Source organism: Corvus hawaiiensis, chromosome Z (genome assembly GCF_020740725.1).
Source record: "Corvus hawaiiensis isolate bCorHaw1 chromosome Z, bCorHaw1.pri.cur, whole genome shotgun sequence".
NCBI lineage: Eukaryota > Metazoa > Chordata > Aves > Passeriformes > Corvidae > Corvus > Corvus hawaiiensis.
The window spans coordinates 45921501-45939804 of NC_063255.1; the positions used below are offsets into that span (position 1 = coordinate 45921501).

The 18304-nt window shown below is 50.6% G+C and overlaps 2 protein-coding genes across 3 annotated transcripts in view; both read right to left on the minus strand.

The window, feature by feature from the left end:
• Positions 1-238: 238 nt before the first annotated feature.
• Positions 239-589, minus strand: LOC125320268 (endogenous retrovirus group K member 6 Pro protein-like). Its single transcript, XM_048292402.1, has one exon. It carries the CDS (start codon positions 587-589, stop codon positions 239-241), a length of 351 nt encoding a protein of 116 aa, XP_048148359.1.
• Positions 590-7486: 6897 nt separating this feature from the next.
• Positions 7487-18304, minus strand: part of TOPORS (TOP1 binding arginine/serine rich protein, E3 ubiquitin ligase) — a 47469-nt gene continuing 36651 nt past the window's right edge. Inside the window, exons 1-2 of one of the 2 annotated variants that reach the window (XM_048291289.1) lie at positions 12712-12922; positions 7487-10972 (exon numbers count right to left, since the gene is read on the minus strand). In XM_048291289.1, the coding sequence (XP_048147246.1) occupies positions 7994-10972; positions 12712-12870 (3138 nt within the window). In that variant the 5' untranslated portion in view covers positions 12871-12922 and the 3' untranslated portion in view covers positions 7487-7993. Of the gene's footprint in view, positions 10973-11408; positions 11483-12711 lie in introns of those variants that run through there. The other variant, XM_048291290.1, reaches the window with a different exon arrangement.

The window sequence follows — 18304 nt, forward strand, 5'->3', positions numbered from 1 at the left end:
CTTTCGTAGGTCATGGAGTAGTCTCCATTTGTTTGTGCCGGGCTTTTTCAGTACAAAGGGGAATTCCAAGGACTTGTAGTCTCAGTGATATGACCTTTGGCAAGTTGCTCTTCCACCAGGGCTTCCAGCGCGCTGAGTTTTTCTTTATCAAGGGGCCACTGCCTTGTCCATTTTGGGTTGTCAGTCTTCCAGGTGAGCGGGGGGGTAGATGGCAGCGCGCGTTTCTCAGTGGCCCCAGTCAGAAATCCTGGCTGGGAATGGTAAGAGTGGCACCCCACTGGGATAGAAGGTCTCTGCCCCATAAGGTGATGGGGGCTCTTACCACGAATGGTCGGGTGGTCGCTATCTTGCCCTCAGGTCCTTCAATGACAACATTTCGTTTGCTCCTCATGGATACTGCAATTCCACCAATCCCGGAGATCATACCTGCCACTGGCTCCAGTTCCCAATTCCCTGGCCACTCGGAGCGGGCGATGATGGTCACGTCTGCTCCGGTGTCCAGCATCCCTGGGCGGTAGACCCTCTCTCCTTTACAGAACAAGCTGCACTCAATGGTTGGTTTGTTTGAGCCCACAATCTCTATCCACATTGCTGTAGGATTGAGGGGAAGCTGTTCTGGGAGGTTCTGTGGAAGTAAAAAAGCTTGAGCGATCGGTGTTCCCTGTGGGAGAAAGAAAGGTGTGTCCGTGCAGCAAAGCTGGACAAGAATCTCTTGTCCAGGGTGCACTGTTTGTATCTCAGGTAATACAAAGAGTTGTTCTGGGCCATGGAGGGTATCACTTAGGATAAGAATGTCCCATGGGCCGTCATGCGGTCCATACTTTCCTGTGGGAATACGATAAAAACGCTTGTCAACAAAGTTAAATGGCAGTGATGTTACCAGTTGGCGTCTGGTTCCAATCAGTAGTGCTCTGTGTGTTGGATCCTTCTCATGTGTTCTGGGATCGCCTGGGATGATGATGCCGGGCGAGGTCCAGTTGTCTGCTCTCGGTGGTCCGATGTGGAGTTCACAGCTGAAGCGGGGTAGTATGGCCTTTGATTTGCTGTCTGGGCGCGGGGCCTTGACACCGCGCTCCGATAGAAGTTTTTTGGACGCTGCTGGTGCTGTTGCTGTCTCTGGTGCCTTTGGTAGGCGGCACGATGGTCCTGGGTGGGTGACCTTTGTGTGCAGTCCTTTATAAAGTGTCCAAGTTCACCACAATAGAAACAGCGGGCATTCTCCTTAGAGACTGCTGCAGCAAATGCACCGGAAACTCCTTCTGTGATGCCCTTTACAACTGCTTGGGTCATTGTGTTCTCTGTGGATGTGTGTCTAGTACAGGTCTCTATCATTTGTTCTGTTGTGGGTTCTGTGTCCATGGGTAGGGCCCTCAAGATATTCTTACATTGTTCGTTAGCACTTATCATGGCAAGTTTGCCCAAAAGTTCCTTTTGTCCATCTGGACTTTCTATCTGTCTCTCTAAGCTAGCTTTCAAACGATCAACAAACTGAACGAAGCTTTCATTTGCTGACTGTTTGATGTTAGAGAAATATTGTGTAGGAACAGAATCATCAGGGATAAGAAACAGCGATGTCTTAGCTGCAATAGCTATGTCTTGTAATGCTGCTTCAGGTAAGGTTGAAGCTTGATCTAAGGGTTTTTGGAGGTCACCTTCTCCAGCCAGTTGTTCTATTGTCCAATCTGTCTGATTTGCATCTTTAGCATAAGTGTCAGACAGTGTTTTTAAGTGTCTTTTCCAATGCCTTTCCCATAACATATATTCGGCAGGGGAAAGGATGCAGTTAATAATGTTTTTAATATCATGTGGTACTAATGTATAGGCAGAGAAAGTGGCTTCCAATAAGTTTCTAAAGAAATGTGACCCTCTCCCATGGTCTTTTGCTGCCTTGCTAAGCTCTTTGATTTCTCTGTATGGGATAGGCTCCCATGTTTTTGTAGATGGACCACCCCTCCTCCCTCTCCCTATAATGACTGGAAAAGCTGAAATTTTCTGAGCCAACTCCCAATCCCCCTCCCGGTTCGCTTCCCTGCGTATCTGTGCCCATTGATCTTCAGAGTCCGAGCTGCTGCTACTGTCATCTGAACAGGGTGGATAGGCCGTGGCAGGGCGGGGCTGGGACACAGGGGGCTTAGCGCGGCGTTTTTGAAATGCCGGCTCTGCTTTGCCCAGGGCGGGAATGGCGGGGGGTCGGGGGTTGTTTGAGGGGTGGGAAGGGGTCCTGTTATGGCAGCATGTGGGGGGAGAGGTTGTACAGCAGCAGGTCGTTTGTGGGGGGTTACAGGTAGTTCTGGTTTCGCAATTCCATGTGGAGTCGGGGTGGGCGAGAGGAGGGTGTGGGGGGGCAGTAGGCTCTAGTGCAGCAGCGAGGGGAATGGGGATTGCGCAAGAACACGTAGTAGGGGGAGAGGGGAGTGCAGAGGGGGAACATCAGCAGGGATTGCGCAAGATGCAGCTGGAAGAGGGGAGAGCGGGTGTGCCGGCGCCTGCCAGGATGTCAGGGCCATTTGCGGTGGGGGAAGGGGGGAGGGAGATTCCATTCTATGGGCGATAGCCTGAGGCGGTGCTGCGGATAGCTGTGTTCCGCCAGCGGCGAGAGGGGCAGACGCTGGCGGGGGGCGTGACGCTTGTTCCGTGCCCCATGATGTGCACACGGAGCTCTGCGGGACTGGTCCCGTGTTGTACCATGCTTGCTCCATGGGTGCGGGGTGGGGCAGCGGCGGCAGGGCGGCTTGCTGGGACGGGGCCGCCGCGCTGGGCTGGGGGGGGGGGCAGGACCGCGTGGAGCAGGGACGCGGAGACGTGGGACGCGGCAGGAGACTGGGACGTGGCAGGAGACTGGGACGTGGCAGGAGACTGGGACGCGGGGGCGTGGGACACGGTGGGGTCGGAGGCACCGTGGGTCAGTGCGAGAGGGGGAAGGGTGGTGTCGTGCGGGGAGGGTTGCGGGATACCAGGGGCACAGGGAGACGGGGCTGGGGGGGGCTCAGAGTCATCCACCCCGGGGAGGGGGGATGAGTCTGGGGTGGGTACCGCGTGCGCTGCCTGGGGGGTGACAGCGGAACCGGGGGGGCGAGCGGGGGGGGCCGGGTACGGGGGGACCGCTGGGAACAGGGGATCGGGGAAGGGAAGCCCCCTGCCGGGCCAGGGCTGGGGCAGCTGGCTGGGTCCGTGCTCTGGCTGGCCATTACCGGAGGCGGAGAGGGGGGGTGGGAGGGGGGAAGGGCAGAGAAGGGGTTTGGCTCAGGCGGGGTTTTCGCACGACATGTTTTAACCAGTAAACGAAATAAAGGAATGAATTTTGAAACTGAGAGGTTTCCCGAGGCTTGAGAGGAGTAGTTTGTTCCCCACACTGTCCCAGAACGGATCAGAAAGAACAGAATCGGTGTTAGCTTCAGGGAAATCTAGAGATATCCAATTACTGAAAGATTTAAGATTTTTCTTAGAAAGAACACCCTTACAGAATTTAAAGTCAGATTTTAAGAGAAGAGTCAGAATAAAGGGGTATAGGTCTCTCTCAGATTGGGAAAGGCTGGGTTTAGCTAGCCTATGTCCCATCTTAATTCCTCCCTCAGCAGAAAAAGAGAAAAAAAACCAAAATAACTTAAAATGCGCGCATGAGGAGAGCAGAGCCCCAAGTTTAAACTTACAAATCCCGTTTTCTGGTGGGGCTGGCTCCTGGAAAGGTCTGCTGGGGGGATGGTCTGGCAGTTCGATCCTCAGGGACTTTGTCCTAGGTGGGAGATGAGGGACTCGAACTGTCCCCGTCCAAAAGGCCTGCTAAAACGTAGGTCTATCTTCAGAGGAGCAGCACATGACCAGCTGGTTCTGTCTTGGCGATCAAGACGCAGCTCGGGCCAGGTCCGGGTTGTCCAGGATCCAAGGCTGTTCGGGCGCCAGTTATTACAGCTGGTAGTGGGGTCCGAGGCTGTGACCCAGGAAGAGATGACCGGTCTGGGGAGATGGTCCTGAAAGGAATCGCCTTCCTGAGGCCCGGTGTCTTCCTCTCAGCTACTGGCAGAGGAGCCCTTGCAGAGGCTGTTAGCTCTTTAGTGATATCAGCTTGTGATTCCAGCTCAGCTCTGCAGGGCAGCCTCCAGGCCAAGCCAGACCAGAGAGAGAGAGGAGAGGCTGTGTGGCTGGTTCCACACGAAGGGAGCTTTATTGTGGGTCCCCTCTGGCGAAGGGAAGGCCAGGGACGAGTTCTCTCTGTACAGAGGCGAACTGGTCTTTTATAGGGATACAGGGGATCAGCAAGGGGACCAATGGATTACAGAGGGTCTGGGATAGACCAGACCATAACCAGACCATAACCCAGAATAACCATTCTGGGTTACAGAACAATCTGCATAGGGTCTCCCAAAGGATTGTGGGTCTACTTTTCCTCACCATGACTCAAAAGTCCTTTCCAGGGAGTCCTGCTGGGTGATTGCAAAATCTCTTATCTCAGCAGACATCCCTCCAGGACAGTGGCTGGGCATATCCCACAGTATATAAACTGGGGGAGTTACCCAGAAGAGGGCCTATCTGGGTTTGGCATTGGCCAGCAGGTGGTAAGCAACCATATTGTACATTACTTACTTTTCTTTGGTTTTCTCTCCTTTATTACTATTACTAATACTGTTACTATTATATTTTACTTTATTTCAATTATTAACCTCTTAACCAACAAGTTTCACTTTTTCCCCCCAGTTCTCCTCCCCATCCCAGTGGGGCAGGGTGTCGTGAGTGAGCAGCTGCGTGCTAGTTAGTTGCCAGCTGGGGCTAGACCACAACACCTTCTCTTCCCCACAAGTAGAATTCTTAGTAGCAGCTGACACCAAGTCACATTGATCACTCACACTCTGCAGGTAGATGCAGCGGGAGTGATGAGCTGGTTTACACAAAGCAGGGCTGGAAAGCAATGGCTGCCTGTGGCACACTTGTTTTCCTCAGTTGCGCTCACTGTCCTAGACACCCTTCACATTTTAATGACAATTTCCTAGTAAAGCCTGTCATGAAAAACAACCAGACAATGTTTCCCACAGTGTAAATGTCTCTTTGAAGTATTGAGAATGTTTTCTGACAGCGTGCTCTTTTCCAGTGTTTGCAGATTCCATGCAGCATGCAGCTCCTGAGCCCTCAAGAGCAGATTCCCAGGGGACTCCTGGGTGGTGCAATGTTTGCTCTCTCAAAATAGAGTAGCAACCCTGCAGTTATTTTTTCTCATTGCGCTGATATTTTTAAGCTGAACCATTTCATGATCGCTGTGGCCAAGACCATGCCATCTCCCACCAGGCATTCTCCATTCTCAACCAGCAAGTCTAGGGCATCTTTCCTAGTTGTCTCTCTGCATACTTGTGATAAGTTCTCTCCCACAAACTTTAGGAATTTTTCAAATCTGCTCACCACAGCAGGATGGCATTTCCAGCTGATCTCTAGGAAGTTGAAATCTGCCATAAGGACAAAGGTTGCTGATCCAGAGATTTTTTGTAATTGCCTGTCAAATTAACTTCTCACCACTGGCATCCTGGCTGGACAACTGATAGAAGAAACCCACCACATCTGGTTTGTTTTCCATCCCTTCATCCTCACCCAGAGGTTCCCAATCACATCATTGCCAACTGTAAGGGCTGTACCATCAAACCTCTCCCTTCTATTTAGTGCGACACCTCCACCTTGCCCTTCCCTCTCCTCAATAGCCTGTACCCTCCATCCCAGGACTTCGGGCATAGGACAAGTCCCACTAATGCCAAGGATACCCCAGCTCTGGGAATAGACGTGGGCTTCCAGTCAAAGGCACTTGCATCGGCAATCCCTGAGCCATCTGCCGGGGACGCTCCAGTCCCCAAGCCCCTGCCCATCCCAAGGAGAATTTGAAGAGGCCACTGGGACTATACAGAACAAAGGGAGCTCACACATTCATTCCTAGGAGATGCCAGAGAGCTCTTAGCAGCCAATAGCCAGAATGGACCATGGCAACACCACCACTATGGTTCACATCATGTGGCCCCTGGGCCTGCCAGTGCCCTGGCTCCTTCAGACGTTTGTGCTCTCTGAAACCTTCTAAATCCAAGGTAGGGACCGACCTGACCCCTGCAGCCCAGAGATGCTCTCAGGGGCAAGGGTGGAGGTGACTGACTGTCATTGCCCCTGACTCTCTGTCAGGGTCAACCAACCCATGTTGACTAGTTGGGCAGGAGCAGCCCTTCTCCACAGCCTGGTCACTTCCAGGTGATGAAGACCACGGTGAGACAAGCTGCCCCCTTCTGCCCTTGGACGACCACAGTGGAGCACAGATCCACCTGCAGCCCATAGAAAAGCCCCACTTTGGAGAAGGTAGAGATGCCCTGATGGAAGCTACAGCCCATGGAGATCTCACACAGGAGCAGGCTCCTGTCAGGAGCTGCAGCCTGTGCTCAGGAGCAGGCACAGGAGCTGGTTTTCTGGCAGCTGGAGCAATCTGTTCCAGAAGTACTGCACATCTGCAGAAACGGCCCATGTTGGAGCAGAGGAACAGTGTAAGGAGTAAGAAGCAGCAAGATTGAATGTTATGGACTGACTGCAATATACCCAATTCCCCATCCTTCTGCACAGCTGGGGAGGAGGAGGTAGAAGAGCCTGTACTAAGAGTGAAATTGAGAAGAGAGGGGAAATTGCTTTTAGTTTTGTGTTTGTTTCTTATCCCCCTACTCAATTTTTCATTGGCAATAGAAAGCATTAATTGCCCCAACCCTATCCAGCTAATGAGAGTACTCTCCCTTGTCCTTATCTCAACCCAGCTTTCCCGTCTTACTTTCTCCCCCATCCTGTGGAGAAAGGAAAGTAACAGAGCAGCTTGGTGAGTATCTGGCAGGCAATCAGCCAAGGTCAAACCCATCAAACTCATGAAGGTAATGCAGAAGAGAAGAGAAGGCTCCTGATTCAACCCTCAGAGCTACTGCTGTGCACACAGAGAAGGGCCAAACCTGGAAAACAAAACCCTGCCCTGTGCCTTGCACATACATGCAGCAAGACATCCAGGATGTGCTGAGCTGGGTGAATGCTGGCTATTGCAAGGAGGTCAGGAGGAAGTGTTTTACTGCCAAGGCTGCAGATGAAGACAGATGTCTTCAAGTATGCAGCCACAGGGTATAAAGAAAATACTCCTTGCTCTCTTTGAAGCTGTAAGAACACAAGGCAGAATGCACAGGCTCCAAAAAGGGAAATAAAAATAAGAAATCTGAAAAAAAAATGTTTCCCAAGGGAATACTCCAATGTTAGAAGGGGTAGGACAGAGGGGCCACCCAGCTTTTGGGAAAACTCAAAACTGAACAAATCCCACGCAACCAAAGTTCCTGCTTTCACTAAAGGCTTTTACCAGATGAACTCCAGACTCCAACTTGGAGTACTCCTGACTGCACAAATATCCATGGACTGGATAGGTAAGACACCCAAAACCAAAAGAAAAAACTCCACTTGCAAAACATACAATACCTATGTAAATATATTTAAACAAACAACAACAAAAAATCTTATTGCTTTATTCAGATTCCAACATAGCTTACCTTAAAATTACTGAGAGTCCTTTGGGAATCTCTGTAGAAATCACTGACTACTGTTCAGCAGAGATTGGCTTAAACCAAAGAGATTGAAATGATGCTGGAATTCAAACTGAGTCATTTTTTATGAACTAAACAACTTTTCTCTTGTCTAAGAAGAGCAATCCCCATAAACTGCATTTCTAGACTTTTGTTTTGGGCTCCATTTCTGTTTGGTTTACACAAAACTTTGAAATACTCTGTGGATGGCTTTATGAAATTAAAACTTCCAAACAGTCTTCTAACAAACTTCTAGAATTACATACTAGCAATATCCTATCTTCTTTGACTTAAAAGTGCATACACATTCAAAAGTTTTATACATTTCCTAGACAACTTTTTAACAGACAGAAATCCTATCAGATGTTTTAGTTCTTGAGGGGAAAAAAAACAGTTAAATTCACAATCTTAACAAGTGTTCCATAGAAAGCCTACTACATTTTTTCTTCTGGGAAATCAAACCACGAGGATCTGTTGACAAGTCTCTTTGGCAGTCTTAGTATCAATGGCTCTCTTTCTGGACACTCTACTAAGGAAGTCCTGGGGGAAGGCAGTTGACTGGAAGGCGCTGCTGGTGCTTCCTGAACATAACTGGTTACAGCTTCTGTGTGAGAGGTGTTACTGCTGGTATTCGCTGTGGTAACACTCTGATCAGCCGCTATTTCTTGAAGTTTGACATCAGCATTTCTAACGTCACCATCTGAGTTTTCCCTTGTGGCAGGGATACCATACTTTTTGTCTACCCCAGTTTCCTCACATCCCATCCTCCTCAGAAAAGAAGATGGAGACTCATTTTCCCTCTCATTTATCTGAGTTGTGCTTGTCCATGTAATACTGCTGTCCCATTCAGTATTTTCTGGCTCCTTGCTACTATCACTATCAATCGTAATCACCACCGGAGAAGACTGTACTGAGTTACTCATGTAATGTTTCCGGTGTTTCTTCTTATGCTTCTTCTTTTTCTTTTTAAGATGCTTTGTTGTGTCTGTTGCTTTTCCTTCGAAGACAATCTCCACACTTGGACTCCTCATTTTCTTCTTCCTTTTCTTACGCTTTGTCTCGCTGCTTGCTCGATTGTCTGACAGGCTATCTTCATTTTTGCAGCACTCACCAAATTTTGAGGAAGTTTTCTTGGAGTCATTTTCTCTTTCTAGATTTGTGCTCTCCATGAATGCATTCTCCAGGTGGCGAGTTTTGTACTTCCTTTTTCCACCAGGCTTTTCACTTTTCATTCTGTCAGTTCCTCCAGAAGGAGTCCTTGATCTGTTGCTTGACCGACTCCTTGATCTGCATCTTTCATAGCAGTAATAGTGTCTTTCATGGAGTCCCCTCTGGCTATGCAGATCTGTCCTCTCAATAAATGATCGTATCCTGTACTCTGGACTAGTAGATTGCCTTGAGTAAAGAGTGTTAGACCGGGTCCTCCTTCTGCTGGAGGATTCATAGCTGTCTCCAAACACCTTTCGACTACAGAAAGCAGAACCCCACTGGTGTCTACTTTGATAAGTGTCTCTTACGTAATAGCGATCACTGTCTCTACTTCTTGATCTCCTTTTACTGTGGCCTTTGCTACGTGATCGTGATCTGCTCACTTCTCTGGATGGAGTGCTCTCGCCACTTAGAGAGCCCCTCTGGCTTTTCAGAGAGGCTCTGGTGTCATGAGCCCTGGACCTTCTGCTGCTTCTTTTGCTCCTATGTTTGCTACTGTCTCTGCTTCTCGATCGTCTCCTTTTAAGTTGGCTTTTGCTATGGTGCTCCCTTCTAGACCGATGGCCATGACTGCCTCGACTCTCCCGTGAACAGGACTGTGGGCTTCTAGACTTTTCTTTTTTACTCACTCTGTGATTCCAAGGGGAGCATACTGTGTCACTCCCTGGAGAGGGGCTCCAACTCAAGTCCTGTGGATGCAGATCCTTTCTTTTGCATTTGTTCTTCTCACCCTCTTTTGATTCCATCTTCTCAACTACAGGAGATAAACAGCTTCTACAGCTTCCTACATCCTCCCTATATGTTGGGGAATGTGGCGAGAAGCTCCTGCTTGGTTCACTGTCACTCCAGCTGTGACACTGGACTGGTCGCTGTTTCTTCACATCTTCCCTTTTCTCTTCCCTGATGGACTCCTCAGAGTCAGAGGACAGCTCAACCACTTCTGGTGTCCTCTCAGCTAACGGCTTAACATACCCAACAATGACACAATTGTCTGAGGAAGAGCCACTGTCATTTGAGTCAACAGTAGCCTGTAACTCAGTCTGCAGTTTGGTGCTTCGACTCCCTGTAGCAGAGTCCTCATCAGAACTTTCTGATGACTCCAGAGGAGAAGCTATGGTTGCACGAACCTCTTCTGAAATGGAATAGGAAGGGCCTGGAGTTTCATCATCCCAGGGGGCCTGGCCAAGACCAGGTACAGACAAACTATTATCTGGCCCTTGTGAGTATGCCACATCTGGAGATATTGTAATAATTGATGAGTCTGAGTGGCTTCCTTCCTCATATGATGGTGCAGGACAGTCATAATTGGCATGCTGATCATATGCTTCTAAGTTAAAAGGACAACGAGCAAAACTGATGAATTCATGCAGGAAGTGTTCTGTCCGATTCAGCAAAAATGGCTTTAAATCATCAGCAAAGGCCTGACTTTCCAGATCGTATCTAGTTACATTACTCATGACAATGTGCTGTACAATATTGATCAAAGATCCATGGGCACCAAACAGGACTGTAAGTTCTCGCTTCAACCAAGGAACCAAGCGGTGAAGGCAAGCAGGGTTGCGGCGGAAGAACTCTGCCGAAATGTCTCGGTATCGGCCACCATCCTGAATGCTGCGGATGCGCACACCAGTGCGGTACAGAGCCCTGCGGAAGTTGATCATGTCCTCCTCCTGAATCTGCCTCAGAGATCTGCCCTCTGCGCTAGCCTTTCTCCTTGAGGCCAGCCTCCTGATCATCTGCTGAATCTCTCTGTGCCTGTGTCGCGCTGGTTCACTTGACAAGCCTTCAAACAACATCCCATTATCTGGAGGGGACAGCATCCTTCGGGAAGGGGAACTGCGCGTGCGGCGTTCCCTTGTTAAGGTAGTACGGTAACGAAATCTCCGGCCATCAGGGCTGGCAAAAGAGCTGGTTTCTAAGGGGCTGAGTATGTACTCCTTAAAGTCATCTTCAGCACGAATTGTATGGAAAATGGAAAAAAAGGGTTGCTTGCAGAGGGGGCATTCTGCTTTGTTTTTTGACCATTCTTGGACACAGTGGAAGCAGAACCTATGCAAGCAGCGATCTAGATATGCGACATTGTCAAATCTATCCAGGCAGATGGGGCATTTGGAGTCGGGAGATGCATCTGTTGGCAGCTTACTGGTGCTGGCTTTTGGTGAAAAATTGCTGTCTTCTGCAAACTCCTTATCTGAAGTCATGTTCTAGAAGACAGAGACAAAAGATGATTACTATCACAGAGAGGCAAAAATCCTACAGTCTAGATGCAGAAACCTGTAACAATTGCTTTTAAGGTTGCAAAACCCAGCAGAGGCTCTGAGAGAATGCTGAACAAAGAGGCAGCATGACCAAGCTACTTTGTTTGGCTTCTCCTCACAGTGAGATCTAGCTCTTCAGTGCTTCAAGTTTTACACAGCGCTCGAGTCATGCTAGCATAGATGAAGGTAACAGGCAGGCCTGTCTTCTGCCCCACTCTTAAATAACTCCTTTAATGCAGTCAGTACGTTTATGACTTACATGGTATCCTCCAAAATATAGCTTAAAAAATCTAGCATTTGTGCATAAAAAGTATGAGAACAGTTAGTTCTGTCCTTTAAGACAAACCAGCCAAAAGTAATTGCACTCGGACTATATTATCACCTTCCAAGTTCTGCTGGACCTGTTCTATTCCTGCACACTCTGCCCCTCTTTGCTGGGCATTCATGCTGGACCACACACAGCTGGTTGGATTAGACAATCTCCAGGGATGTGTTCCTGCCAAAAATAAGTATTAAGACTGAAGCAGAAACAACCAGATGTCACTCCCACACCCATCCTCAAGTACGCACTGCCTTTTATCTAGTCAGGTTGTTGTGCTGGTTTTGCCTGACATAGTAAATTTTCTTCACAGTGACGAGTCTGGGGCTGAGTTTTGAATGTGCGTTGAATACAGGGTTGATAATACAGAGATGTTTTTGTTTTTGCTGAGCAGGGCTTACCCACAGCCAAGGCCTTTTCCGCTGTCTGTACTCCCACGCTGGTAAGTAAGGTGGGAGGTGGGAAGGAGACACAGCTGGGACAGATAACCCAAAGTGACCAAAGGGATATTCCAGACCATATGACATCATGCTCAGTATATACAATAGGGGCAAGAAGGAGGGGAGGTGGGACATTTGGAGTGAGGATGTTTGTCTGCCCAAATCACTGTCACACATGATAGGGTTCTGCTCTCCTGGAGATGGCTGAACACCTGCCTGCCCATCAGAAGCAGTGATGAATTCCTTGTTTTGCTTTGCTTGCAGGCGTGGCTTTAGGTGTCCCTATTTAACTGTCTTTATCTCAACCGATGAGTTTTTCAGCTTTTACCCTTTCATTTTTCTCCCTGATCTCACTGGTCAGGGAGTGTGCGAGTGGCTGCCTGACAATTGGAAGCTGGCTGGGATGAAATCACGACAGATGTCAAACACGGTCAACAAAAAAAATCCATCTATTTAAAAATTATTTTAGGTTTTGGCGTTACTCTAAGGCACTACAATTATGCAGAAGTAAGTTACCACGCTATTTCAAAAGCCATTAGCCCATGTTTTGCAGTCGGCCTGGCAGCAGGCCTTCCCCGCCGGCAGCAGGGATGGGGCAGCACCAGCGCTCGGGTGCCAGGGGCGCAGCCCGGGCTCACAGAACTGCCCACGCACCCGCGGGGGCTGAGCGGGCCCCGGCCCCGCGCCACCGCTCCGCCCCCTGCGGCGCCGCCCGCGCCCGCTCCCGCCGCGCGCCACCTGCCCCCCTCGCCTCGGGAGCCGCCAGCCAGCGCCTCGGAGGGGACCGGCACCCCGGAAAGGACCGGCGCCCCGGAAAGGACCGGCGCCCCGGAGGGGACCGGCGCCCCGGAAAGGACCGGCGCCCCGGAAAGGACCGGCGCCCCGGAGGGGACCGGCGCCCCGCCCGCCCCCAGGCCCGCACTCACTGCTGCCGGGCCCTCGCTTCCCGTGCGGGCCAGGGACGCGGCCGCCTTCAGCCTGTGGCGCGTCCGGCAGCGCCCGGCGCCGGGAGGCTCCCGCCGCTCCTCTCCGGGCGGACGGCGGCAGCGGGCGCCCTCCGCCAGGCGCCGGGACGGGTCCGCCATCGGCAGCGGCGTTGCCACGGGAACGGCTCCCGGCGGGCGCGGAGCTCAGCCGGGCCCTACCGGCAGCGTGGCGCCGCCGATATCGTCACATCCGCGTCCCGCGCAGTGACGCCATGCCGGGGGGCGGAGGCCGGGGAGGGGCCGGGGCCTGGATGGCGCTGTTGGCGCCGGGCCTGCAGCTGATTCTGCCGCCTGGTGCGTGCCCGCGGGGCGGGCGGCGGAGCGGCGAGCGTGGCATTACTTCCCCGGGACCGCAGAGCATCTCGGGGGCGGCGGCAGCCCCCGGAGAATAAAAGCGAGGAGAGTCGCGGCGGGTGCCGCTGTCAGCGCGGAACGCGCTTTGTTCCGCAGGTGGTGGCTGCCGTGGTGGTGCGTACCTGGGGCTTCGTTCTCTAGGGGCGCGGGTGGCCGCCCGGCGACGCTGGAGAACCGCTTCCTGACCCAGGGGTTGCACTAGGCAATGGCAGAGCCTACCGGGGACACCACCGGGATCTTGGCATTGTCTCCGAGGCTGCAGAGGAATCCATCGAAGGCTGGAAAAGCCGTGTGGTTGGTTGGGTAAATAAAACATAAATAGCACGTAGGAAAGAAGAGATAGATAAAGCATAAACCGTTATTGGGAGAGAGAAAAATACCTCTTCTTACTGATTTTTCCTAGCACATACCTGCAAGAGACACAGGTGTGCAAAGGACACAGCAGGTTGCCATAGGTGGGGCACAGCCTGCCACAGTACCGGTATGTATTACTACCAGAACTCGTGTAAAGCACGAGCACAGCCAGCCCTGTCCCTTTTCTTACCCACAGTCACGATGGACTAAAGTTTGCAAAAGCACACGTGAATTCACTGATCCCCAGAATACCAACACAGCCCTTCTGTTCCTGTGATAACCCTGCCCCATATCCTTAGTTATTTTACTTATTCCCACACACCAGCTGGTCCTGTTTCCTGCTCAAGAGCAAAGGCGTGCACTGGCGCTTCCCAACAGGCGCTCCACTTCTGTAGAATTCCCCAGGTAGCAGCATGGGCCTATCCATGCCCTCGCCTGGACCCAGGGCCTGCTTCTCACCGGGTAGCCCACCTTGAAGTTCGCTCAGGAGTTACATCCCTGCCTCCAGTACTTTTCCCTGGTGTTCAGGGCAGATGCAACCTCTCTTGTGTCCACAGCAGGCAGCACCAGGCATGTGGGCTGTGACCTGCAATCCTGCTTTGTGTGTGGGTGCCAAGACTCACTCATTTCACTCCCCAGTAGGTGCGCCTGGAACACACGTACCCATTCTGCCCCAGTGGCTGGAGCTGAGACCCTTGCTGTTACCTGCACCCTTTGCTGGCATCAGGACCCTTACCCACTCCCATTGCTGCCATGGGAAGGATTTGTATCCCTAATAGTTGTACTCTGTCAACCTCCTAAATGCTGTGTGCATGTGTCAGCTCTTAGGCAGGGTGGGACCCTCTTGGATAGTTCATCTCTGGGTCATGGAAATATAAAAGGCATTCCAGGATTTTCACAGGGGTTTATAATTTCTGAACTGAAAACAAACAATTCTGGAAATAAAATGGATGTGTTTTGAGGTGCTGGTTTTCTACACAGCTGTGAAGAGCAGAACTCATGGCTCCTTTCCCACTGCCCACGCAGATTGGCAGCACCTCATCCCACAGACCTCTTGAAGCTGGGGAACAACCTTTGCTTAGGGAGCCTCGCCCTCCTTCCTCTGCCATCAGGTCCTCTGGGGTCCCTTGGTCAGCAGCAGGAATTTTCCCTGGCAGCAGCTTTGTGGGAGTAAGAGTGTGGAGAGGTCTCATGTCATCCTGAGCAGCAGCCACAGCACTGGCAGTGCCCATGCTGCTGACAGTGGGATCTGCAGCCCCTGACCACTGACAACCCCCAGCCCTCTTTCTGGTATGCCCTGGCACCACGGACAATGCCCCCTCAGGCACAGCAGCAACAGCTCCCTGGGAAAGGAGGTCAGTGGGAGGTTCAGACTGTTCAATTCCTGAGTATGTTTAGCTTCTCCCATCTTAGCGGCATCACCCTGCAAATACATGAAAATTGTCATAGACCCATAGCAGTGCTCCTGCAAAGGTTTCTGTGCTGACAGGATCTCTGCCTCTTCACTGACTTTCTCTGAGCCAAAGCTGACTGGCTGGATCGTTCTTCACCATCCACACCACAAGAGCTCAGCTTCAGTTCGCTCTTGTCCTCACTGTGGTGTTGAAGCCTTCTCCAGCTTGCAGTTATCCACTCCCTTCCCTGGCTAGCTGGGAATCTCCAGCAGCATGACACCAAGAGCAGGAGTTAGTCTCTGAGCACCAGCCTGCCCCAGGCTGGGTCCTCTTTAGTGTTCATCTTCTCGACCATTGTTTCAGGTTCCGCCACTGGCATGCACCTGGGGCTGCACGTGGGCAGGTATCTGTCAGTTCAGGGTTTTGGGCTGCTCTGCTGAAAACCTTCCAAGTGTTACTTTGCAGCCAGCTCCACGGAAATCTCTCTTTTTTGGCTTTGTTCCTTCAGGGCAGCGAGTGTTTGTGATCACATAGAGATAGATGCTTTTCTTCCGAGCTGCCACGAGATGGCAAAATACTCCCCGGCATCCTCTCCAAGCTGGCTTGCCCGCACGGCCGGCTGGAGTCGTGTGGGACTGCGGGAAGCAGCAGCAGCAACAGCAGCTGAATTTCTCTCCCTCCATCTTAGCTGCTGCTCCGTGTGCGTGCTCGGGAATGCTTCTGCAACAATCTCCGGACGACCGAGACCTGTCCGTTTTCTCTTGTCCCTGAAGTCCAAGGCAGAGACTGTGACTGCTCACAGGAGAGATTAAGCACTCGATAATGTCCCTGCTGATGACAAGGACTTTGCACAGTGACAGCAAGAAGGCAGGGAAACTTCCTCTTTTTATGACACAGCCTTAGCTAACTGAGAAACCTGGGTGGTGTTTCTGCATATATTAAAAGAACTGAGAGCCTCAAGAGCTTTTTCTTCTCTACCCTGTCTTGACTATTCTGTGTCCTCTCTCCTGTGCTGCTGTCACAGCTCAATGCTAGAGTAAATGTCAAGGGTCCTAGAAACATCTTCAGCTCCACATACTGATGCTGACTTCAAGTCATGTCAAGATGATGGCAGAAGCAAGAAGCCACTTTTACCTCCCCTGTAACACAGAAGTGGGATTAAAGGCCCCACAGAGATTTAGAAAGTACCTCCTTCTAGTCTAAAGGGAAGGTGCTGGGTTTGGCTGGGGTAGAGCAAATTTTCTTCACACTATGGGGCTGTGATTTGAATTTGTGCTGAAAACAGTGTTGATAATGTAGGGAAATTTTTTTCTGCTGAACCAAGGCCTTTTCTGCTCCTCACCCATGCCATCAGTGAGGATGCTGAGGGTGTATGAGGAATTGTGAGGGGACACAGTAGGGACAGCTAACCCCAAATGACCCAAGGGATATCCCATACCATAAAGTGCCATGCTTAGCATATAAATCTGTAGGAAGAGGAAGGACAAGCAGGAAGTTCAGAGTCATGGCATTTGTCTTCCCAAGTCATCCTTACATGTGATGGGGCCCCACTCTCCTGGAGATGGGTGAACACCTGCCTGCCTATGAGAAGCAATGAATTAATTCCTTGTTCTTCTTTGCTTGTGTATGTGACTTTTACTTTCCCTATTAAACTGTCTTTATCTCGACCCATTAATTTGTTCACTTTCACTCTTCCAATCTCTTCCCCATCCCACCATGCGGGAGTGAGTGAGTAGTTACAGGGTGCTTGGTTGCTGGCTGGGGTTAAACCACAACAGTCTTTCTTTGGACCCAATGTGGGGCTCAATAAGACCAGATTATGACAGTCTAGATTGGAATGTACTAGATGAAATTGTCAGTTGTTATGGCTGTTTAATTATTAATAAGCAGGCTCCAGTACTCACTTGCCTGACCATGTATTATAATCCAATGCTTGCTGGTAGCTGTGTGCTGTAGTGCTATGCTTATCACCTCACACTACTGTGCCTGGGAACGTTTTGATAACAGCCACGATGCGCCTGAGCTGGCAGGTGGCCAGGGCGTTGCTGCTGTCTGCTGCTGTGCTGGACAGGCTGGAATTCCAGTACGAACTTGAGCCGAAGGGACTGTGACCTGTGGATGAGGTGCACAGTGGATGATGGTTCCATAGTCCAGGGGAAGAGTGCGAGGAGTCCTTCCCCTGAAGAAGAAGGAGGGGCAGGAGGTGGTCCAGGTGCCAAAGCAGAGATTCCCCCCCTGCAGCCCACGGTGGAGCCACAGTCAGGCAGGCTGTCCCTCTGCATCCCATGGAGGTCCGTGGTGGACACTGTAATTGCTATAGCAGGAACCACTTGTTTCTAGCCAGCCTAGAAGCAAGGGGAGGAGTTCATTACACTATTAAACCCTTCAATCTGGCACAAAATGCCCAGAGGTCAAGATTGTAATGGATGTGCCTTTAAATTGTTTGTAACCCATTATTTGAGTTTCGCTTACAAGAATTACTGTAATAGGAACCATATGAACCAATGGAAGACGTCTTATAGTAAGCAATGCAAATGCAGCAGTGACTTGACCTGAGCTGGCTCTAGGCCACAGTACCACACCACACCACCCCTCCTGTCCTGAGTGACCAGCAGAACAGATAAAGCACCAGCTCATGGGCCCTGAAATTAATTCAGTTGACATTCTATGGAGATATGTTGACATTTGATGGGCTTTTGCAGGGGGTGTCCGTAGACTAAGGGAATGATATCTGTGTGTTATATCAAAGGATGGAGAGGGGATGGGGGGTGTCAATGAGATTCTATTAAGTCATGTAGGACTACAGCATGGCATAAATTGTATGAAGTAAGGAGTAGAGAATGTACTGAGTTTGGTTGGGGTAACTTTCTTCACAGTGGCTAGTATGAGGTCATGTTTTGGATTTGCATTGAAAGCAGTGATGATAAGCACTTTCTGTTGCTGCAGAGCAGGGCTTCCACAGAGCCAATGCCTTTGTTGCTCCTCACCCACACTAGCAGGGAGGAGGCTGGGGGTACACAAGGAGTTGGGAGAAGATGAGACACTGTCAGGACAGCTGGTCTCAGTGGATTCAAGGGCTTTCCCCACCTTGTGGCATCATACTCAATATTTAAAGCTGGGTGAAGAAGAAGGAAGCAAGGGGGATGGTATTTATCTTTGAAGTCAGTGTTATGCATGATGGAACTCTGCTTTCTTGGGGATGGCTGAACACCTGCCTGCCCATGGGAAGTGGTGAAGGAATTCTTTGTTTTGTTTTGCTTGTGTATGTGTCTTTTGCTTTACCTATTAAGCTGTTATTATATCAGCCCATAAGGTTTTTCACTTCTGCTCTTCTGATTTTCTCCCTGATTCTGCTGGAGGGGGGAGTGAGCAAGCAGCTGCATAGTACTTAGTTGCCTGCTAGGCTTAAATCACACCTATGAAGTTTTAAA

Excerpts from the sequence above, each read along its gene's own strand:
- LOC125320268 (XM_048292402.1), bottom strand. The coding sequence starts at position 589 with ATGTGGATAGAGATTGTGGGCTCAAACAAACCAACCATTGAGTGCAGC.